The 23808-nt window shown below is 44.5% G+C and overlaps 1 protein-coding gene across 2 annotated transcripts in view; it reads right to left on the bottom strand.

The window, feature by feature from the left end:
• DGKI (diacylglycerol kinase iota) overlaps positions 1-23808 on the bottom strand; it is a 542650-nt gene that overhangs the window by 455507 nt on the left and 63335 nt on the right. The window contains exon 1 of one of the 2 annotated variants that reach the window (XM_077469236.1): positions 14408-14527. The exons of the other annotated variant lie outside the window; for it this stretch is intronic. Coding sequence (XP_077325362.1) covers positions 14408-14451 — 44 coding nt within the window. The 5' untranslated portion in view covers positions 14452-14527. Of the gene's footprint in view, positions 1-14407; positions 14528-23808 lie in introns of those variants that run through there. 2 annotated transcript variants of the gene reach the window in all.

The raw sequence follows: 23808 nt of genomic DNA on the forward strand, positions 1-23808 counted from the left end.
ATTTTCCGTCGGAAAACTGGCCGTGTGTGCAGGGCATTAAGTTTGACCCCCAAAGGAAAACATAAAAGGATAAGTACAGAAATATACAAGAGTCATGATTCATTCACTGATAGAAGGTGACAGAAAACAAATGGGCGATAATGCCAGTATCCCATTACCTCTATCCTCTTACCCAAATCCATATCCTCTTACATGTATACTGAGCACATCCTATTATGAATATTCACATCCAATTAGAAAAAAAGCTCTGTCAGCTACAGATATCAATCTACATCTAATGGAGAATATGATCCATTCAACCCACCACCTATAAAGAAAACTGAGATAAGAGTAATTGCGAGAGTTATTGGCACATTTCAGAAAGTGGCATGAATGTGCAGTACTGCCGAGGAGATGTACTCCACATTAGTAGATAAGTGATCGGCCTCTCCACCATTGTTTTGCAGAAGCTGAAAGACGTAGAGAAGTCTGTAAGACATATGCATGAATACATTCCTGACACGACACAATATACAACACCATTAACCAAAAACACAAATCCACTATTTATTATTTAAATGTGTCCCTAAACTAGTCCAGTGACTTTGCCCAGGCTGAGAAGATGCCATCAGTCTGCTACAGGTAGGAAGAAGTACTTACTCAGCTCCTCTCTCCCAATGGTCAGACTGGAACTATATCTGATGCCAAGTTCACTTTAGGCTACAAACATCCTGACATTTACATAAATGTAATGAAGTTTATGGAATGGACTGGTATTCACTGACATGTTGTAAGATTTTATTTTTTGAATATATTTAAGCTATTTATATAGTGCCATAGAATTTGCACTGCACTTTACATATATATTGTACATTTACATAAGTCTCTGCCCTCAAGGAGTTTACAATCTAAGGTCCCTAACTCATATACCTCTATACTACACATATATTTTTTTATTTCTAGATAACATATAGTACTGATTCAGTTGGGGGGCTTTTTGGTTGCTTTGGTTAATTACCAACATTCTTTATGGTTCTGCTGTCTCGTTGGGTCCCAAGCCTTACTCCACAGAAGCCATGGTTTACATACACTGCTGATGGCCAAACAGCCTGAAACAGCTATATGTAGTTTGGAATGAATGACTCTAAGCCATGGTTTCCAGCAGTGTGACTTTGAAATTGCGCTACTTCAATGTGATTTCAAAGTGATCAGTGCGATTTGGACCTCCGATTTCATTGCGGCTTGTGACTTCATTTTTCGGAACTCCATGAAATCGCAAAAAAGGTAGCGCAAGAACCTTTTGCAAAGTCGCTGAAACTTCGCTGCGGGCTAACTTGGTGGATTTCCAGCCCAGCCGTGACAGTGGGGAATTCTTTCCTTTCTTATTACTGGAAAGTTATAACAACAGATGCCAGTCTTTCAGGTTGGAGAGGAGTATTCCAGTCCCTCATGGTCCAGGAAACACGGTCACTTGTGGCAACCAAGCTCCACACCAACATTCTGAAGCTTAGAGTAATACTGGACCTCCTTTCTGTAAGGACATCCAATCAAGGTGCAGTTAGACAATGTGATGGCTGTGGCCGACATCAACAATCAAGGGGGCACCATATGTCCTGCGGCTTTGAAGACTTCTCATGGAAGAAATTCACTTTCCAGCGATCTCTGTAGTCCACATTCCAGGAACAGACAACTGGAATGCCTACTACCTCAGCTGCCACTAGTAGGATCAAGGGGAAAAAGCCCTTCATCCAGACATCCTTAAACTGATATATAAGCAATATTGGACTCCACATGTGGACATCCTAGCCTCCAGATTGAAAAAGTTACCTGTATTTGTGACCAAGATCGAGGATCTTCTAGCACTGGCTTTGGATACCCTTATTGTTCCCTGGTCTCGAGCTAATCTGTGTTTTTTCCCAATGCAAATTCTGCTTCTTCTGCTCGAAAACATACAGTAAGAGAGGAAGACTGTGATTCCCATCACACCAAACTGGTCCAGAAGAAACTGGTACACAGACATACTCAGACTTCCAGCAGACAACTTTAGGCCTCTCCCCAACTGGCCAGATCTTCGGTGTCAGTGCCCTCTGTTCCATCCAGCTTCCAGTCTTTGGCTTTAAAGTGGTTGTTAAAGGATATCTAAAGGCTTGTTTAAAAAAAAAAAAAGACATGTATTTACCTCCTCTATGCAGTTGGTTTTGCACAGAGTGCACCCGATCCTCCTCTTCTGGGGTCTCTTAGCAGCGCTCCTGGCTCCTCCTTTTCTCGAGAGCCCCGTTGGAGAGCCGCTCTCCCTCGGACTCACGCAGGCCTACTCCCGAGACGACTCCTACTCGGCCCCGCCCCCCCCGGCTCACACGTCATTGGATTTGATTGACAGCAGTGCGAGCCAATGGCTGTGTTGCCATCGATCTATCTAATCAGGACCCGAGACACCAGCTGGAGTGCTCGTCCCTGTTGCTGGAAAGACTGGATTCAGGTAAGTAAAAGGGGGCTCTGGGGGGCAGCTGCATTATAGGAGGTTTTTCACCTTAAAGTGGGGTACCCCCTAAAAAAAAAAATTAAAAGTCAGCAGCTACAAATACTGCAGCTGCTGGCTTTTAATAATCGGACACTTACCTGTCCCGGGTTCCAGCGATGCGGGGGAACGAAGCCCCCCCCTCGCTCCCCGCTCCGCTCGCGGCGCCGTCATGCATACTGTGGGCACCCGGCTGTGGCTTCACAGCCGGGCACCCACTGCGCATGCGCGAGCGGCGCAGGGCGCCGTGATACGCCGTACAGTCACCTGGGACACGTGACAGGTCCCAGGTGAATGTGCGGCGCGAGGGGAAGTGATGTCACCAGCCCGGGCAATGAAGAAGGCAGACTACGAGGGACCCCCTAGCAACCGGTATTTAGAGGTGAGTAAAAAATTTTTTTTTTGCCAATTATTTTTTTTTGATTTTTTTAAAGAATTTTAAGTAGTTTTATTTTTTGGGGGGCAACTCCACTTTAATGCATAGAATGCATTAAGGCGAAAAACCCTCAGGGTTTACAACCCCCTTAAGCCACTCTAACCTCATCATACTATCTGCTCTGTGTCCTAATGCTGTTTCATTTCATTTCAGATCGCCTCTCGGCTCTCACATGACCGGTCACCTCTCTCCTCTCCCTGTCTACCAGCTGCAGCGGGCGGGGCCGAGATTCCCTCGCTTATGTCATTCGGGATGAGAGGAGGAGAGAGCTGGCCAGTCATGTGAGCTGCGCTCTGAAATGATTTATTTTTTTAGAAATCACACACACAGGGGGAGCATTAGGAGGCAGAGGGGATAATATGAGAATGTAGGTGTTATTTCAGCAGCAGGAGGGGAGGGGGAAGAGCAGACAGCATAAAGTGGATCACACATAAACTTACCACGATGTCAGGGCTCAGCAGCCATGATGAACAGCGTTCAGTTTACAGAGGGGAGGGTAGAAACTGGTAGGATAAGCCAGGTATTTCTGGTGATAGAGAGGGCCAAATTATACAGCACTGTGCTGTATAACATGCCTTAAAGGACAGGATTCTTTTTTTTTTTAGGGTAACAACAAATGCTTTTACAGCATGGCTAAGTATTTTAAATGTTTGCTTGTACTGTTTTTCCGTTTTATAATCATGTCTTTATGTACTTGCAATGTGCCTTTAAACATGCTAGATAATGTCACTGTTACAGGGGAGTCAATTACCTAGCAGACTCCCACTCCCTCCTTGCACTCTATAGCTCTTTCCTCTCCTTGGAGAGTCTAATCACAGTTTGTGCTGGCCCAGTTCCTCTGCCCTACCCCTTAGCTCGCTACATAAACTTTTATGTAGCTGCCAGCGGAAGAGTGGAGGGGAATACTATAGAGCAGCCATCACTAAATGACAGACTGCGGTCCATTCACGGATGGAGTGACAGTCCTATCTGGACCATGGCTCTGCCATTTTGCAGCCTAGGTGTCCTCTCCCGGGTGGTATCCTCCTTCCCCTGCAACTGGTGCAGCACTTTTTAGTTAAGACTGAATTGGTGCTAGGATGCGGGACCATCCTAACAACCAATCACATGACTGTTAGCATGAAAAGTTGGGCAGCTCCTGCTCTCTGCCCGGACATGCCATGCCTTCTGCCTTCAATCTGATAGAATGGATGAGTGCTGTGCAGGGTAAGATTGGAAAGGAGAGGTGATTGAATTGTGATTGACAGGGGAAAATTGATGTAAAGGAAGGGAAATTCACATAAAGGGAGCTTGGGTGCAAGTAAGGGGGGTTGGGCTGTGAAGGGGACATGGGTGCAAGTAAGGGGGAATGTGAAGGGGACTGGGGTGCAAGAAAGGGGGCTGTGAAGGGGTCTGGTGTGCAGGTAAGGGGGTGCTGTGAAGGGGACTGGGATACGAAGGGGGGGTTGTAAAGGGGTCTCGGGTGAAAGGAAGGGGGCTGTGAGGGGGACTGGGATTTAAGTAAGGAGGCTGTGAAGGGGACTGGGGTGCAAGGAAGGGTGGCTGTGATGTGAAGGGTGAAGGGGACTGTGATGTGAGGGGGGGTTAAGGACACTGATGTAAAAGGGGGTGGTCTTTGATATAAGGAGGGGGGCTTCGATGCAAAGGGGAGACAGAGAACATTGAAGTAAAGGAGAGGCTTTAATGTAAAGGAGGGCTATATTGTACAGGGGTTGCTGTGATGTAAAGAGGATGATGTAATGTAAAGGGGGGCTATATTGTAAAAGGGGGGCTGTGAAGTAAAGAGAGGGTTCTGCAATGTAAAAGGTGGTGCTGTGGTGTAAAAGGGGGACTGTGATGTAAAGAAGGCTGTGATGTAAAGGGGAGGACTGATGACACCGATGTAAAGGGGAAACTGTAATGTAAGGGAGTAGGGCTGTGATATGAAGGATCCGAGTCATAGCACGAACATGACACTCAGACCTCTGCTGGATGAAAATGTTAATGACCCGGACCTCTATGAATTTAAATTCAATACCCCTGCTATAAAGTGTCACTTCAGTGACAGATCTGAGTCTGCTGGGGCTGCTGACATCACATCCAAGATGGCAGCTCCTGGCAGCAGTTTTCAGACTCAAGGGAGACTTGTACATGTAAGCAACGTGCATAAAATACATTATATGCACATATCTTATGGCAAGATTTTGTATGTTCTGGAGACAGTGTCTTTTTTTAACCACTGTAGGTCCACTTAAATTTTTTTTTTTTTTTTTTTGGAAAGCTTCATTTTTTGCACATACACTCACATAGATCAATTTATGTACAAAGACTTCCAGCTTGGGGACAGAGAATTAGGATTCATAGTTACAGCTAAAGCAGTCAGTATTCTGCTTGGTGGTGAACTGGTTAAAGACAATATTCGGCATGGTGCACACACACCAAGCTGCTCTGCAGCCACGTTTGATGGTAACATGTAATCTCCCCCCGCTCATTATCTCCTCACTGCCATATTACGCTTTCACCAAATCAACGTGCTATGACCGTCAATTTGAAAGTAAAATATACAGTCTGTTCTGAATATATACACACATGCACCCATAGAGCACACAGTGATCTGCTGCAGACAGGCCTGTAATTACTCCTCCATGCTGAGGGGTCATAATAGGTCTATCTCTCCAGCTGCTCCATTGCAGCTCCCAGCATGCCTTGCCAGACATCCGTTTCCTCCTAGCCCAGCAACCTGGAACTATTTTATTTAAAGCTGAAGTAAAAAAATGCAAATAATGCAGCACTGTATGCACTGATACATAATTAAATGCATTTTTTCAATATAAGCCATCTCGGTGCCTTAGTTTGACTTAGTATTAGCCTTTTGCAGTCCTTAACCAGCAGAGCTCAGACTGGGAGAAGAAAAAGCACCAAACAGAGCCAATTAGCTGTGCTGTAGTGCAAGAAGCATGCTATCAGAAGGATGAAGCAGAGTAACGGAGGGATGAGCTCATCAGTGTGCCGCTTTGCCTCACGTCCAATCACAGGTGGGGGGGGGGGAGACAAGACCGGTAAGAGTTAATTCATTGAAGCAAAAAAAATAAATGAAGCCCCCCCATCCGTGCTGTGTGCCAGAGCTGTGTAAATCTCAGGACAGCTCTCTCATATGAATTTAATCTGTGTAGCAGTTTGCCTGGTGTTCAGTTTTAGAAAAGAACTATGGTCTCATTTATTTGTCCTGAATTATAAATACTGTAATCGCCTACAGCCAGATTCTAGGCTTGTCACGTGTGCTTATAGGAAGGTCATAAGGTTATTATTATAATGCCAACATCTTTATGGAAAAGACATGCCCTTCCCAGGAACGCACATTAAAGCAAACCTTATGTTTGCCCATTTAAGTCAAAGCACCAGGTTAGTTTTAGTCCCCCAGCAGCAAGGATTATCTGATGTCAGCACCTGCCTCTAAACTTCATCCAATCAGAGAACACCTTGTATTCATTGAGAAAAATGCAAAGCAATCTGTGCCACGCAGGCGACCCCATGTGGTTACTATGCAGCAGGGCAGCCACTGGGCACAGGACCCAGAAGTCAGCGGCTATCACTGGAATAGAAACAACTGCTACAATGATTTGCGGCTTCCACAGGGATCCCAAAGGTATGGAGTATGCCATACTTATGTTGGTCTAAGCCAGGCCAATGTAACTATAAATACACAGAATTCAAGTGTAGCTAAAGTCAAAACTTTTTTTCTAGGCTGTATTCTCACTATGTGCTGTGATTGACATTTTACTGCATTGTAAAACATCGGTCACCACAAGGACACTCAAAAAACAGAATTGTCAAATTCACACTGTAAAGCAGCCCACTGTGATAAAATACAGGCATGCTCCATTTTATAGCAGTGCACTGTACAGGACTGCATTTCACTGTAGAGCACTGCGCTGCTGTATTTAAGTGACATCAATGAAGTGTAGTTTTGTACAATTCAAATAAAGTTGAGTGAGGGGGAAAAAAAAGGAGCAGTGTGTGCGCTGAATTGCACATATCGCCCCCTACCGCAGCAAGAAGGGCCAGCTGCTGTAGAGGAAACAGCTGCGATTTGCCTCTCTGGCAGTTGTATGTTGTGTGAACCGGCCCTAGGCATGGAGAACTTTTTTTCAGGGGGTGGGCATCATTTTAGGGTCACCCATGCGCTGCCTCTTTTCGACAATGTCATTATCACATTGTCATTGTCAGAGACAGCAGGTGTAGTACAGTCCCTAGGATAAGTAATGTATAATGGCCGATGGGGCCTCTTACCAGACTTAGCAAAACTACAGAAGTTATCCCTCCGGTTGGACGATCGCTCACTCTGGGTTCCCCGGGGCCGATTCTGGTCAGTAGTGTAGCATGTCTGTACCCTGGTAGTGGCTCAGTCTTTCTCTCTCTGGTGGCGCTGGGCAGAGTGGCTCTGTCTGGTGGCGCTGGGTAGCATGGCTCTCTCTCTGGCACTGGTTAGCATGTCTCTCTGTCTGGCGCTGGGTAGCGTGGCTCTTTCTGGTGGCGCTGGGTAGTGTGGCTCTCTCTCTGGTGCTGGTTAGCGTGGCTCTCTCTCTCGTGGCGCTGGCTCTCTCTCTGGCACTGGGAAACGTGGCTCTCTCTCTGGTGGCGCTGGGTAGTGGGGCTCTCTCAGGTGACACTGGACAGCATGGCTCTCTCTCCCGTGACACTGGGCAGCGTGGCTCTCTCTGGCTTCCACCCAGCACACGCCTCTTTCTTTGTCCTGTAGCACTCACTCCCTCAGCTTTTTTCCAGGCTGCAGTCTCTCAATCTCTTTCTTGATCAAGCTGTAGCCTCCTTCCTGTGGAAAATGGGGCCGCCAATCTTCGGGACTACATGTCCTATGATGCTCTCCTCTCCTAGCCTCCTTTGATTGGCCCTCAGTTATGGCCAATGGGGAAGGAACGGAGCAGGCAGGAAGCTGGGCAGGGAACCTGACAGGAGAAAGGGGGGGCGAGCGGGGGAAACCTCTGACATCCCGCAACTCACTTTTCTCCTGACACAACACCGCCGAGTTCTCTGCTGGACTAAGCAGGGAAAAGAGCTTGCAGTCACACTACACTGATAGGGGGGGCTGACAGCACCTTGATGGTGTCACCCCGCTGGCTGCCCGCACCCCCATAGTGATGCCACTGTGCTGAATGTGCCGATCCGATCCATGATTCCAGGGAGGGCACTTGACCCCCCTTGCCCCTACCTGCGGATGACTATGGCCCTAGGTCTTGGATAGAGTGGAGAGGGAATGTATCTGTGTCCTCATTAGGAAGATTCATCCTCCCTATTTGTCTTGTTTACCGTTATAAATTTTCCATTGGGGACACTAGTTCCGGTGACACCCTGGGATTCTCTCACTTTGAAGAGATTTCCTCTGACATCCTGTTTTGGCAATGGGACTGGAAGTGAAGGGAAATCTCCCAATGGGACACTGATGGCAAAAAAATAAATGGCATGGGTTATAAACCTCCCTTAAGCTGGGTTCACACTATTGCAAATTGAATGCGGGTTTCTCCACGTCCAATTCCCATGTCAGGAGCCTGTGACCGGCTCTCAATGGAGCCAGTTCACACAGCTTCGGGGTGGCTGCGGAGCGAATTGCACAGGAGTCCTGTGCGTCTTCTGGTCCATTTCAGGTCTGAATTCGGCTGAAAATCCGGACCGAAAATTGGACCTGAAACTCGGAACAGGGATGCACCAAACCCCTGCTGTGAGCCGCTCCGCACGGCAGTGTGAACCCAGCCTAACTCAATCCAAAATGGAAAAAATGGTGCACTTAGTTATACTTTAATGTCATTTAAAGTATTGTTCAGTATTTTTAAACCTAATATTCTCATTTAAATAAAACCTGTGGATCCTGCCAAGACGTTTCTATGATAAGGTACTCTGTCCCAAGACTGTACTGCTGCATTGTCACCCTGTCACATGGGTTTCTGATGAAAACAGCAAGTGGCCACTTCAACACACATTATGCAGACATGGTCCACTGTTGTCACCATCAGAAAGCCATGCAGCCGTTGCTTGGGTGCATGTAGACTGGAAGTGGCTGCAAAGAAGCTGCAGGAAATCAGCATCAATGAGATACAAAAGAGGATGAAAAATGTTAAAAACAGTAATTTATTTTTGAAAAATACTCATTGTTTATAATAAGAGGTTTAGAAAACGAATGCCGCGTACACACGACCGGACTTTTTGACGGAATAGGTCCCACGGTCTTCTTGACTGACTTTCTGAACGAACAGACTTGGCCACACACGACCGGACTAAAGTTCGTTCGAAAGTCCGTTCATTTTGAACGTGATGGCGTAAATGGGACTAAACAAGGAAGTTCAATAGTCAGTAGCCAATATCTGCCCTTGTGTCGTGTTTGGTCCTCTAGACCAGCACACAGACGAACGGTTTGCACGCTAGAAAGCCGAGTTCGTTGGACAGATTTGAAACATTTTTTAAAAAGGAAGGAGCAGCAAGCGGGACTTTGTATGAGGCACACGGGAGCAGAAGCATAAAATTTGATAAAAAAACATATTTGAATAAGTACAGGTAGTCATATATTTACATATTAATACACATAGCCATATATTAGTATTTTCTATTTCATCAGATTATACATTCCAACAAGGACTTAGTAGTAAACACATGAAGAGCCAAATATTAAATAATCACAAATTATGTGTAGATACATGACACATTGAAGCGTCATTTAGGAGAAAAGAATTATAAAGAAACAAAGGTCGCGAAGGAACGTTCATGCTTTGTTGAGGACTGTATACACAAAACGCAGTTGAAGGCTCTACGCGTTTCGTCACCTTATAGATTTGAAACATATTTTATTTCTAGGTCCATCAGACTTTTGGGGGAAAAAAGTCAGCTGGAGCCCACACACGATCGAATTGTCTGATGGATTCCAGTCCGCCGGACCTAGTCTGCTGGAAAGTACGATCGTGTGTATGCGGCATTAATGTCATCAAGTTAGGGTTTACGAGTACTCTAAATCATTTTTGTCTTTGAATAAACTGAAATATCAGTTGGTAAAACTTTTGTTTTCTTGTTTATAGCTCTGGTGTCTGCCATGCATCTTCTAGAGTAAGAAAATGGAAACAAACATTTGATCGGCTGCCGTAGGCAATATCAAGTTTTGTTCCTTTATATTAAATTAGGAAAGGCATTGATACCACAATCCCAGATAAGTCATTTCCCTGAATCACAGACAGGACATAAAGTAAGAGGAGACATTCGGCCATCAAATTATAGGCACACCCAGCACAACTCCTACCTAAGTTCACATCCTCGGGGGCTCCACATTGTGCAGGTCAAAACTTGCTTCTGTCACGCTCACTACAATACTGCATACCACTGCGTTATTATACATGGCTTAAAGAGCGACTCCAAGGAACATTTACAGAGATAATAAAGGTTTTTTTTTAGAGCTGGTTCACACCTGAATCACACGGGAATGCAGTTTTAGGTTTAGGAGTTTAGGAATGCATTCCTGTGCCATTCCTTTGTGACTCTGTGCCATGCAATTTTAAGCCTATTCATTTGAATGGGTTGAAATAGCACTGGATAGCACTAAAAGTAGTACATGTTCTACATTTATAAAAACGCACTGCATGGTTACTGAGACCCAGTGCAGCGATCTGCCTTTGGTGTGTTGTTAGGATTTATTTGACATCCGCAGCAGATGGCACATCCAGTGCATTTTAAACACGGTGTAGGAAACACGCATGGAGCGCAGGTTTTCCCGAATGTTCCAGTGTGAGCGAGCCCTTAGGCAAGTTCGAGTGCTGATTAAAAGACATACTTGTTATTTCTCCTCTTCCTGTATCCAACCTTCATTTTCCTCCAGTTCTACACTGTCCTGTCCCTCCCATCACTGGTCCTGCTTTCCAATTCCAGGGTGACGCCTTTCCCTCACAGGGTCCTATGGTGTCACCCTTACCTGCTATATGCTGCCTCGCCATTTGTCCTTAACCTTCATTCACATTGAAAGCGGCTTTTGAAATCATGCGACTTTATCTGAAATTGCACGATTTCAATGCCACATGTCAGTGCAACTTGGAAAATATCTGTGTGGCTTCATGCACAGATGTCTATGCAAGTCACACCTGAAATCTCTAAAAGTAGTGGAGTAGTGGATCGATTTTTCAAATTGATGAGGCACCGCAGAGTCAGCATCACACGAGATTGAACAGTGCCATTGCCAACAATAGAGTGCGAATTGTGGTCAAATCGCATGACAAGTCGTTGTGGTGTGAACAGGTGCCCATCCAATTAATGGACAGTTGCTGACACCTTCTTGTCCTTTGATACCTGGTACTCAGTAAAGGTTGTCCCTGACAGGACGTTCAGGAGAAGACGCACTTACCATAGATGGGGTGAAATTTGGCTAGTTCAGCAGGAACCAGACAAATTTAGATCCCTATGTGGCCGCGCCAACTCCACAGAAGTTGATCTAATGATGGATTTCTGTTAAACAGGAATACTGGAAAATGTTTCTTGATCAGTGGCTGCAGCCTCTGATCAGTAAATTCTGATAGTGGAGAGTTCTGCTGTCAGAATACAATGTCTCAGTGGGGAGGATTCCTCTATCTACCTCACTTGTGGTGGCTTAACTAAAAAACAAAAAAACAATCCATCTATGGCCAGATATAGAAATGTATGCACCAGGGAACATTAACTAGACTGCTTAGAATGCATTCTTTGTAAAAAATAAATGGGAGCATTTGATAATACTTGAAAATCATTCAATCTCCCTTTAGTGCTATACTGGAATAAATGCAACTATGCTGATATCAGAAGGTCCATTCAATTTACCTGAGATTTATATAAGCTTCTGCAATTACATGCTCAGTAGGATTGCAGACTCTTGTCACTTGATTCTGCACTGAGATACATACTGATACAAGAACTAGAGAGAGTGCTGCTTGGAACCTGGGAACACATTGGTGTCTATTTCTGCAGGTTCAGAATTAGGGTCATGCAGAAAACCATCATGAGGAGGTGACATATACATTTAGGTTTTTCCATTACAACTCTGAAATCTAGGAAAATATATAAAATAATAAATTTTTTTAGCAAGTGACGTCACAAAAAATCATTAAAACTAAACTCCAGGCAGATATAGAAAATACAAAGTAATGCAGGTAGATATTCAACCAACATGAGCACATGGCAATAATTCAATCTGTTGTTAAAAGATAAAAACAAGTTTTGCTGCATTATTCACCATCCATCTGGAGCAGATCTGGGCAAATTGTGGCCCTAGGGCCACATTCCGCCCTTTGGCTGTCCCTATCCGGCCCTCGATGCCTCCACTGTCAGAATGCCATGTTGAGCCTGCCAGGTTCCTCACTTGGAGTCTAAAGACCCGTACACACGATATGAAAATCGGATGGAAAAATGAGTACGACGAGTTGTCTGGCGATTTTCGGATCGTTAGAACGGTGATTTCGACAGCAGATTCCACTTTTTCGTCAGAAAAAAGCTAGATGTGCAGACTATAACATTTTTTGTTGAATATGAACTCAACGTCCGATTTTCATGTCATTAGTATGGTTTTTGTATGAAAAAAATGAGGCAAGACTACGCATGCTCAGAAATAAAAGAATACATACAAAACTATTCAACACATTGGAGGTTATTTACTAAAGGCAAATCCACTTTGCACTACAAGTGCAAAGTGCACTTGAAACTGCACTGAAAGTGCACTTGGAAGTGCAGTCGCTGTAGATCCAAGGGGGACATCCAAGGAAAATAAAAAACAGCATTTTAGCTTGCACATGATTGGATAATAAAATCAGCAGAGCTTCCCCTCATTTCAGATCTACCCCTTAGATTTACAGCGACTCCACTTCCAAGTGCACTTTCAGTGTAATTTAAAGTGCACTTTGCACTTGTAGTTTGTACTTGTAGTGCAAAGTGGATTTGCCTTTCGTAAATAACCCCCATTATGTCATGTCTGACGTTGTATTGTGTCGTACGAAAATTTTCATATGGTGAGTAACCTCTTCACTTTCGACATAAGACTAGCATGCCACAAAAAACGGACGTTCGGTCGTGCGAAAATCTAAGTGTGTGTACGAGGCTTTAGAGAGACATGCTGACAGATATCCATATGGAGAGCTGCATGAACTGGAAGGAGAGAGCCTGAGGAGCTGATCGGTAGAGCAGGAAGGCTCAGATCTGGTGGGAGAGTATTGCCTAGGATATGCCCTGAGGCTCTCCTGCCACTCTGCCATCTGGCCAAGTTCTTCCTGTGTTAGCGCCCTCACGCTGCAAACTCCAGGAGCTGTGCACCTGGCTGTCTCCTTCCAGTCACAGTGCTTTTCAGAGGGCATTTGACAGGCAATGAGGAGGTGTTATATTGCCTTCTCTCCGCCTGATCTAACCCTATAATTCTGCACTATCGTGCTGCAATCACACGCACTGAAAGCGGGTGCAGCTCTATGGAACTCAATGGTAGACTTTGACAAGAAGCAGTGTTTATCTAACTCTGCAGCCTGAGCTAAAAATGCTGCAGCTGCAGCAATGTGAACAGCCCTGGCTGGCTGTTATTTTACAGTTCGGGTGGGTGGCTGTGGCGTGATAAAAGAAATGCTTAGTCACCCATTTTTACCACCCTCTGACCGCCCATTGTGAAGAGACCTGTTTCATGAGCAATTGTGTCTATTATTACTAGCATCAGGTGTTTGTTTTTCTATATGTTTACATACTTACAGACCATTTTGGGTCCAAAACTATTTTACTGAGAAGAATTAAGTTTGGCCCTCCACAACAGTCCCAGTTTCTCATGTGGCTCCTTGGGAAAATGAATTGCCCACCCCTGATCTAAAGATTTTCTCCAAAATACCTTTTTGCTCCTCAATCTGACGGCCATTCCTTTTTCATCCCACTTCCTCTGAGCCTAGGTGGTCCTGGACCCCCCTCCAACCTGTGACTGGACAGTAAAAGGAGAAATAGCATAGTCGTGAGCTCAGCTCCCTGTGACTTGGCTCCCTCCTCCAATCAGCATGCTTCTTGTGAGCACATAATATAATTGGCTTCTTCTCTCTTCTGCCTCTCTGTACATCAGCTCTTCTGTATAGGGACTACAAGAAGCTGATTACAGGTCGAATTCGGGTGATTACAGGTCGAATTCAGGCGATTACACTGCCGATATTTAAAAAATACACTTACATATTGATTTTATTACAGACTGCAGTGCATTGATATGTCTTTTATACTGTATCTGCCTAGGGTATAACTCCCTGAAAATCATGGAAACATGACAAATACCCATAGTGTTATCAAGTTGCTATGGAACCTGGCTGGGCGTACTGGGACTTACAGTTTTTGAACAACTACACAATTACTGTCAAGCCAGCCCATCTGCCAACTATCACCGAAACAAATACCCATATCCAGGACCCAAATATACAGCAAGCAATTAGTCTCACAGTCTTAACAATGACATTGTCAGCATTGGCACCCACCTTCTTACTAGACAGTGATGTTTTATCTTCCATCGTCCCCACATCTGCTTCAAGGGAGTGATGTAACATAGGCTGTGACAATCCAGCCACACACACACACACACACACACACACACACACACACACTTCCCTTCCCTCCCTCCTGACTATAGTTCTGGATGCCAGAGATGTCCTTGCTCACAGATTGTTTGTGGATTCTGACCCCATATCTGTCCATATCTGTCCTTAGAGCTATGATACAACGGAAATCATGCATTGCATTATACTTCCCTTAATGCTGCACATATTTAGCAACAAGTCCTAAAATTAGAGACAGCGTAAAAAAAAAAGAATAACTCAACTGAAATAACAGAAAAAATATTCAATCTGTTCTCCTTAGTTTACATTATTAAAAAAAGAAAACATCTGTTTCATCGCTCTGTATATTTATGTATATTTAGAACTGATTTTAAGGCTACATAAAAACAGTCACATTCTTTTTTTTTAAGTTCTGCATTTACACACCAGCAGTAAGAATGAAAACATCCTCATACCATAGCTGACGTTCTATGTTGTTGTTGTTTTTTTTTTTTTCCTTGAGTGGCAACTGCAAAAAATAAAAAATCAAGCAAGAAAATAGAGTATTGCTGTTGGTCCTTTGGATAGCCACTGTCACCAATAGTGAGGAGAAGTAAGGTAAGTAGGAGTAAGCTAGCCCTTGACTTTCCTACCTGAAGTCATTATTTGAATATTAGATTGCTAGCTGTTGGGTTCCCGAGACACTCAAGAAAATATTGAAAGGCGCATGCTATGTGCCGTTTTAATTATAAGATTAAGATGTAATTTTACCTACATTGCAACCTTGTACGGCATAAAAATGTATAAATAACAATATAGTGCACCATAAAAGAAGACCAAGCCATAACATATTTCCATGTTAAGTTAAGCGATTGGGTCCATGCACACTGGCTTAAAGAGGAAGTAAACTACCCTGATTTGTTTGACATTTGGCCTGTGTGTGTGTTGGTCTGTCCGACAGAGGCCGGTTGTTCAGGCCAAAAGCAGAGAGCGCTGATCGGGGTGTTCTGGCAGGGGGACCGTCCCCCTATCAAAACACTTAATGGGGGAGATCACTGAACTAACCTTGCACGGTTAGTACAGAGGCTCCGACCGGAACTGTAGTGTGTACCCGGCTTTAGTGTTGATGGGGGAATTCTTCTTCTTCCCTATTGTCTATATAGGGGTCTCAGGGAGCCTTCCTGGCCAACAATACAATTACTGCTAGCAGCTATAGCTGGTGGCAATAATCACATGCAGAAAAATCTGACAGGCTCGTTGTACCCAAAGCGATTGATGGATCAACTTGGGTACAATCAGCCTGCCCTTACATGGATCAAAATCCGGCTGGTCCCTGCTGAACTGGCCAAATTTCGATCCATGTATAGCCAGCTTTACATGTGTTTATTATCACTTGAAGAAATCACAGTATCCTTTTCCCAGGCAATGCCTTCATCTTCCTTTCTCCCTCAGAGAATCTGGCCATCTTTGTTCAGGCATTATCTATGGTCAGCATCTACCTACTGTACCTTGTCAAATTATACAAATACATTACTGTACATTTGCTGACCAGTTGACCCCAGCAGCATACTACTTTACCTTCACTCCCATATCACACATATACCCAGGGTATGGCATATCATTTATTACATGTGGCTATGCTGGTCCACTGGGAATCTACAGCTCTACGTATGCTGCGTCTTAGAAGTAGGCACCCAAGCATATCTCAAGCTTAACTGATCTTACAGTGAAAAGTTTTCAGCTGGCCATACAATCTTAGGCCTCTTCCACACAAACGATCCATTCAGGTCCGCCTGTTTTTTAGGCAGACCTGAATGGATGCTCCAGAGACCTCTATGTAATGTCGGATGTCAGCGGTGACACGTCCGCTGACATCTTACCTGCCCCATCCGAAATAGTGTGACGGATCAAAAACCTACTTTTCCATCTGTCTAAGAATTGGATCGGGTGAAGACGGACTCTGTAGTCGGTCCTCATCTGATCCGCCCCATGAACATCCGCTTGCTCAGCGGAGATCGCTCCGTCGATCCCCGCTGAGCAGGAAGATGGCAGGTCTGTCTCTGCACACTGCGCAGGGGCGGACCTGTCAGAGCGCTGCTCTCCCCTATGGGAGATCGGAGGAGGACGCACCACAGAGTCCGTTGTCCCCCGATCCGATCCGCAGACCGATGGAAAACTAGTTCTTTCCTCCGTCACACTTTTCGGATCGGAGCGGGTCGGATGTCAGCGGACGTGTCACCGCTGACATCCGACACTTCATAGAGGTCTATGGCGCATTCGTTCAGGTCCGCCTAAAAAACTGACAGGTGGACCTGAACGGATTGCTGGCGTGAAAGGGGCCTAAAACACTTTTTTTGTTCATTCTCTGGGCTAAATAAAAAAAAAAATCCAACAGATTTTTCCAACCACGCTATAAAGCACGGATGGACGAATCTCCTGCTGCTCTTAATGTATTTTATTTGCCACGACTGAAAAATTTTCATCTGGCTACTTCGATTTTTCAATTAAAAGATGTTGGGTGGCAACAGGACCACACATGAAGTAAAATTTCAGCTGGTTCTTCAGGAAATGGGTGGAATTTGCATATTGTATGGCAAACACTGGACTTAGAATGATGTTCAAATATTCAGGCTATAGTAATAGAGACCCTAGCAGAACCACAGACCTGTAGGTCACTGATGGTTAAAAATGAGCCTTGTCTTCTGACTATTTTACAGAAGATTCCTATTGTGTCATTGTTTACTAATACTGCTTCCTCTCTCAAGCTTACAAAACAAAACTCAGGCTTTCTGCATTGTAACTGTATGCCCGTTTGCCCAGTCAGTATACTTTAATAAATAAGTATAACTAAAGGCAATTTTTATTTCATTTTTAGATCGAATGGATAGAGATTAGGACACCTGTCAGTTCCTGTCATCTCCTCAATGGGACACAGATGTAAAAAAAAAAAAAAATGACAGGGGTTATAACCCTCCCTCAAAATGAAAAAGAAATTTGGTCTCTAATTCTACGGTAAGGCCCTTTTCACACCGGTGGAGTCCGCCAAACGATCCGCCTGCTCAGCAGGGGATCTCCCCACTGATCAGGTGGTCTGTGTCTGCTCCGCTGATGCAAAGAAAACACGGACACATCCTGCTATCCTTTATGGGCTGTTGGATCAAAACAGAGCTCCTGTCTGTGTCCATCAGACCGTCATCCGATCTGATCTGCAGGCGGATGGGGAACAGATCCCCATGCATCTGTTTTTAGTGGACAGGATCGAATCGGATGTCGGCAGGTGTCACATGTCCGTTGACATTCGCCACTCCATAAAGAGCAACGGATGGATGGTCCATTCGGGTCCGCCTGAAAAATTGACAGATGGACCCGATCTGTGTGAAAGGGGCCTCATTCTCTAATTCTAACAGCCATTTGATTGTTAAAAGGGATGGGTACTGCGGTTGGGCCCTGCTCAAATACACTCATTTGCTTACTTAGATAAAACATGACCTGTAATTCTCCTTTTATTCTACATCCACTTCTGTGAACTGCTGTCAGCTGTCTGCATTGTAACTATGTAACAGGCCACCTCCTGAATGTATGGAAACATGCCAGCCAGACACTGGAAGAATACAATGTAAATAAAGTATAATGCTGGGCCTCTATTTTTAGCCTGATACTGTAACACAAGCCAAAGGCAAAGCTGGCTGCATGACACTTACTCATCTACCACATGTCACTGCATGATAAGACAGCCAGGGGGACAATGGAAGATAGATAGATAGATAGATAGATAGATAGATAGATAGATAGATAGATAGACAGATAGATAGATAATAGAGAGATAGATAGATAGATAGATAGATAGATAGATAGATAGATAGATAGATAGATAGATAGATAGATAATAGAGAGATAGATAGATAGATAGATAGATAGATAGATAGATAGATAATATAGGGATAGATAGATAGATAGATAGATAGATAGATAGATAGATAGATAGATAGATAGATAAATAGATAGATAGATAGATAGATAGATAGATAGATAGATAGATAGATAGATAGATAGAGGGATATACAGATAATTAGAAGGATATCGAAGGTGTATAGAAATGCAGATACCGAGATCAGAGAAGTATGGAAGGGGAGAAGAAAGGATAGAAGGTAGGTTAATAGATACAATTTAAGAAGGGAAGGAATAAATCAGAAAAGTATAGATACTAGTATAGAATATTTCCTTTTCCGGTGTTCTGGCAGATAGTGTCCTGCCATCATATAGTGTCCACTGTGTACTGCGCATGCGCAGTACGGAGCAGAAGAAGCTTTGGAAAATCTCAGAAGATGAACGGCACCTGCACCGTGAGTGGAGGTGGTAGCCCCACCATCCAAGCAGACATAGGGCTGGCAAATTTAGAGGGCCCCTCGCGGGCTAGCTTCACTCGCCGCGCTTCGGGCTCGGCCTCGCTGCGCTCGGCTCTTTTATATTCCTACTCTATGTCCACTTGGATGGTGGGGCTAGAACCTGGACTCACGGCGCAGGCGCCGTTCATGTTCGGGAATTTTCGGAATCTGTGTGTGCTGTGTACTGCGCAAGCGCAGTACACAGTGGACACTATCCAATGGGGGACAGTATATGATAGGACACCGGCTTTACAGTACTAAGTGCTGAGAAAGAACAGAGCAAAAGAATACTGCACATCTCTCTCGTCTCTCTCTCTCCCAGAATGTACATATTAAACATATATATATATACTATATATTAGGGCTGTGGAAATGAACGATTAACTCCTCGATTAATCGTTAATTTTTTTGATTGATCAAAATTCTTTTGATCGGTACTCACCTCTCCGCCGGCTTCCGGGTCTTCAGGGAGTTCCATCAGAGATCCGGTGACGTCACGGACATCGACGTCACCGGACTCCTCCCCCCTTCCCCAAGTGCCTCCATCTACTAACGAAGGGAAGGGGAAGGGGTCTGGTGACGTTGATGTCCGTGATGTCACCGGACAGTGATGGTAAATATGGATGTGGTTAACTGGGATAATTCAGTGTGGATCAGCACCGGTGGAATAACTTGTGGATCTGGTTGTTTATTGTCTCTCTGGACTGCTATTTCATCTCTTTAATTGCCTTCAGATTTATTATTATTTGTTCTGTTGTTATTATTTATTTTATTTATTGTTTTTGCGCTGCACTTATATCATATTTACCATTGCTATTTGAATTCTGTGAAAATTCTTTAGTGTCCAGCTTGCATAAGGGGGGGGGGGGGGGGGTGTATTTTAACAGTTGGATCTGTATGTGCGTTATAATTAATCAAAATTAGTAGATTAATCGATTAAAAAAATCGCTTAATCGAACATGAAAATTTTAATCAGTAACAGCCCAAATATATATATATATATATATTATTCTTCTGTAAGCAGCTGACGCCTCAGCCATCCTCGCCCGGCTCTGGTCTTCACACCCCCCCTCTACCCTCTCTGTCACCTTACAGTCTGTACAGTTGGGGGAGGGGGTGATGGATCAGTTAAGGGCGACTACAAGAAAATGTACAGCACTTGTTTTCCTATGGGTAATGGCAAGAAATGTGTGAGAAGGTTTTAAGCCGTTCCCTTGTGGAAGCACAACGTGTAAAAGAAAAAATACAGAACAGCAGCCTGCACCAATATGTAATAATTAACCTATATCTAACTAACAGCTGATCTTGCTCTGCTACAATACAACACACCCATTTATTTTTGACAGGTGAGCAGTAGTACCTGTGAATTCTCAAGCTGCCCACAAACATGAATTCCTAGGAGACCGCCATATGCAATAAACAATAGCCAAAAGCAGTGGCTGCCCATCGATATGGAGTGCAGGGCCCCCCCAATCCATGTGCCCGGCCCCTAATCTACATGCAGGGTGTCCGTGTCCTGCCGAAAAAGGTCCCCCCTGTACTGCTCCGGCGCAGCGCTTGCGCAGTATGAACCAAAAGGGAGCCGCCGAAAATAGCCGAAGATGAACAGCTGTGAGTCAGCTGTACACCGCGCCTGCGTAATGACCACAACATTGTGCCAGATGTTGCCGCACGCTCCTGATGCTCGTGCTACTCTGCAAGGGGTGGGTGTATTACTTTTATATCGTGTAAGGCACGGATGGCTACAGAAGAGGCCGAAACCCTGATGGGTTTACTTCCTCTTTGTTTCCCTGCAAAGGCAAAGCATAATCGGCTACTATGCATCTACTATGCAGCTACTATGCTACTATGCATCGCATAGTAGCCCATTATGTGTCACTTACCTGACACAGGAGCCAGCGATGTCCCCGATTTCCTCGCCGGCTCGAAGCGTCCATCTTCCTTCCGGGGTTACGGACTCCGGCTCTGTGACTGGCCGGAGTCGCGTGACGTCACTCCCCCGCGTGCACACGGGAGCCGACAGTCACGGCATGTCGTTTAATGAAAATGGCACGACGTGACCCTTCTAAAGTGCGCATGCGGCGATGTACTCGTCGTGCCATTTTCATTAAACGACATGCCGTGACTGTCGGCTCCCGTGTGCACGCAGGAGAAATCCATGTACAGGGAATTGTAAATATCTCCTAAACCATGTAGGTTTAGGAGATATTTGCAGCACCTACAGGTAAGCCTTAATCTAGGCTTACCTGTAGGTTAAAGTGTGTTGTAAGGGTTTACAACCACTTTAAATTGATGGGCAGAGCTGAGAACTTAGGGGTGGTTTTAAGAATAATACACGCTCCGCAAAGACCTGTAGTTTATTGATAAAACCACCCCCAACTTATCAGCTCTTCCCATCAATTTAAAATTAGCCCTCTTCTGTAGCCATCCGCCCCTTACGCAAGATAACAGTAATAAACCCGCCCCCTGCAGAGTTGCATGAGCATCAGGAGCGTATGGCAGCGTCTGGCACAATGTCGTGGTCATTGTTCATCTTCGGCTATTTTCAGGCGGCTCCGTTGTGGTTCGTACTGCGCGAGCACTGCGCCTGCGCAGTACAGGGGGGTCATTATCCGCCGGGGGGACCTTTCTCAGCAGAACACCGGGCGCATTGACTTCAATTTTTTTTGTTTTGTTTTTAAGCACATGATTAGAGTCAGAGGTTCTAATTGGCTTAAAAAAAGGGTGGGCTTGGGGGGGGGCAGTGACAGGGTGACCTGTAAATGAAAGGGAAACAGCTGTGGTTGCGTGTTGGACTGAGCGGCATGCCTTGTTTCATGTAGCATGGCTTCCGATTATGGACTATTTGTGAAGGTGCTTACCATTTCTAGATCTTTCTCTGCAGCTGTTTCACTTTCATGTACAGGTCACCCTGTGAATGGAGAAAGGAGAGTCAGCACACTGTTCAGCTCATCTGTCACTCTGCACTCTCCTCCTACCAGCCCTTCTTACAGCAATACACCTTATTGGCTACTTTTGCTGCTTTCCCCACCCCTACTCTAATGTAAATAGACTGCAAAAGGCTGATTCAGGTCAAATTGTAGAAAGACTGTGCAATCAGATTGGATTTGGATTGCGAACTCCAGTGTTACTTTCACCCAGGGTCACACAAGGATTAGAGTGGAATTCCTTTCAGCGAAGTATAAATCTTTTATCCTCGTTTCAATGAGAGTTCTTGTTTATTTACATCAGGTAGTGGTAGGATCACTTAACATGATGACAATGACACAAAAAGACAGTCGTCTGTGGTTGCTCTCCGCCCTTTGTATCTTCTCTTATGCCGTGTTGTCATCAAGGCCGTTTGTTACAGAGAATCCATCTCTGAGAAGAGCTAAGCCATTTTTCTTCAGCAACTCCTAATACATTTACTGTCAGACAAGCTAGCAAAGCCCCACGGTAGAAATGTCTGTAAAAGAGATTACAGTCACATGAGGGAACATCAACAAACACATATAATGTGCTTTTCTCCCATAGGACTCAAAGTACAGAGAGATTGTGTTTATGATATTGGCTGAGATGTGTTATCAGGGACCCTGGAAATCGGCCGACCGAACTTAGAGTGGACCTAGATATATTTTTCATGGTTATTCCATGCAAGTAGGTAATGTGTACGTATATTTTATTTTACTTTTCATTTCCATTTTTTTGTTATTTATAAATATTTTTAAATAAAAAATATTTTTTTAACATTACCTACAAGCATGCTAAGTTAGGAATGCTAAATATAATGTAAATGTACGGGCTTGTTTAAATTTGCGGTTGCGGGGTGATAAAAAAAAACATGGTAATGCTGCATTTTTTGCTCTCCACCAACCGCTCCTCCTTAAAGTGGTTGTGAACCCGCTGATTTTTTTTTCCCACCTGCAAAGGAAAAGGCATAATGAGCTAGTATGTACCGCATACTAGCTCATTATGAAATACTTACCTTAGAACGAGGCCCCGACATCTGGCCTGATCCACGCCGAGGGAGCTGACATGTTCCCTCAGCGTTTCTTCCGGGTATCCCGGCTCTGGCGCTGTGAGTGGCCGGAGCCGTGATATCGTCACTCCCGCGCATGCGTGCGGGAGATTTCTTCCCGGCAGTTTCTGGCGTCTGCCGGGCTTTCAGCCGAGAATCCCCTGTGCGCATGCGCCGCTGCAGTCAATGGCACATTGCGAGGGGAATATTTTTTTTTACCTAAAGGTAAGTCTTATTATAGGCTTTTCTGTAGGTAAAAGTCCCAAAAATGACTATACAACCGCTTTAAACTGTAAAGGCAGTGGATGGGGCAGTATATTGCATCAAGAATTAAACCCCCTGTTGCATTTGACAGGCATTACCACTTGCTAAACGCGATGCATTTAAAGTGTTACTAGACCCACAACAGTAAAATCAATCTGTATATGCAGTAAAGCATGCTTGTTATACTCACTGTGCAACCTAAGGGGTTAATCCTCGCCATTGTGTAAAAAGGCTATTTGATCCTGTATGCTCAGATCCTAGAATCAGGCTGCACATGCTCGGTCTGGTGTGTATTGCTAGAGAGTTTTATTTTTCTTGGGAGGGTGCATAAGATCAGCACAAGGCCAATCAGCACTGTCCGGACAGAGGGCCAAGGGTCCTGGATCCTGAAAGAACAGCTAGTACGGTGTAAAAAACTCCTCCTACAAGCTTTAACCAAACACTGATAGAAGTCATAAGACTGCTATATTCTGCTGATGAGAAAAGGTATTTAGAAGTTTATATTTACTAAAATTATTGTATTTCCATGATTTATGTACTGTGGGAGACCAGATATAGTGAATGCAGGGTCCTGGGTTTAGTAGTACTAAGTGCATGGGATAGTCCTGCAACCATCCCACAACCACGTACAATGCACAAGATTGCAGCATGGTGGCGCAACATTTACAGGGTTAAAAAAGGCTTATCAAATACCTCTA

This window comes from Lithobates pipiens, unplaced genomic scaffold, assembly GCF_037356315.1.
Source record: "Lithobates pipiens isolate NorthernLeopardFrog02 unplaced genomic scaffold, aLitPip1_a1.2 Scaffold_8, whole genome shotgun sequence".
NCBI classification, from domain to species: domain Eukaryota; kingdom Metazoa; phylum Chordata; class Amphibia; order Anura; family Ranidae; genus Lithobates; species Lithobates pipiens.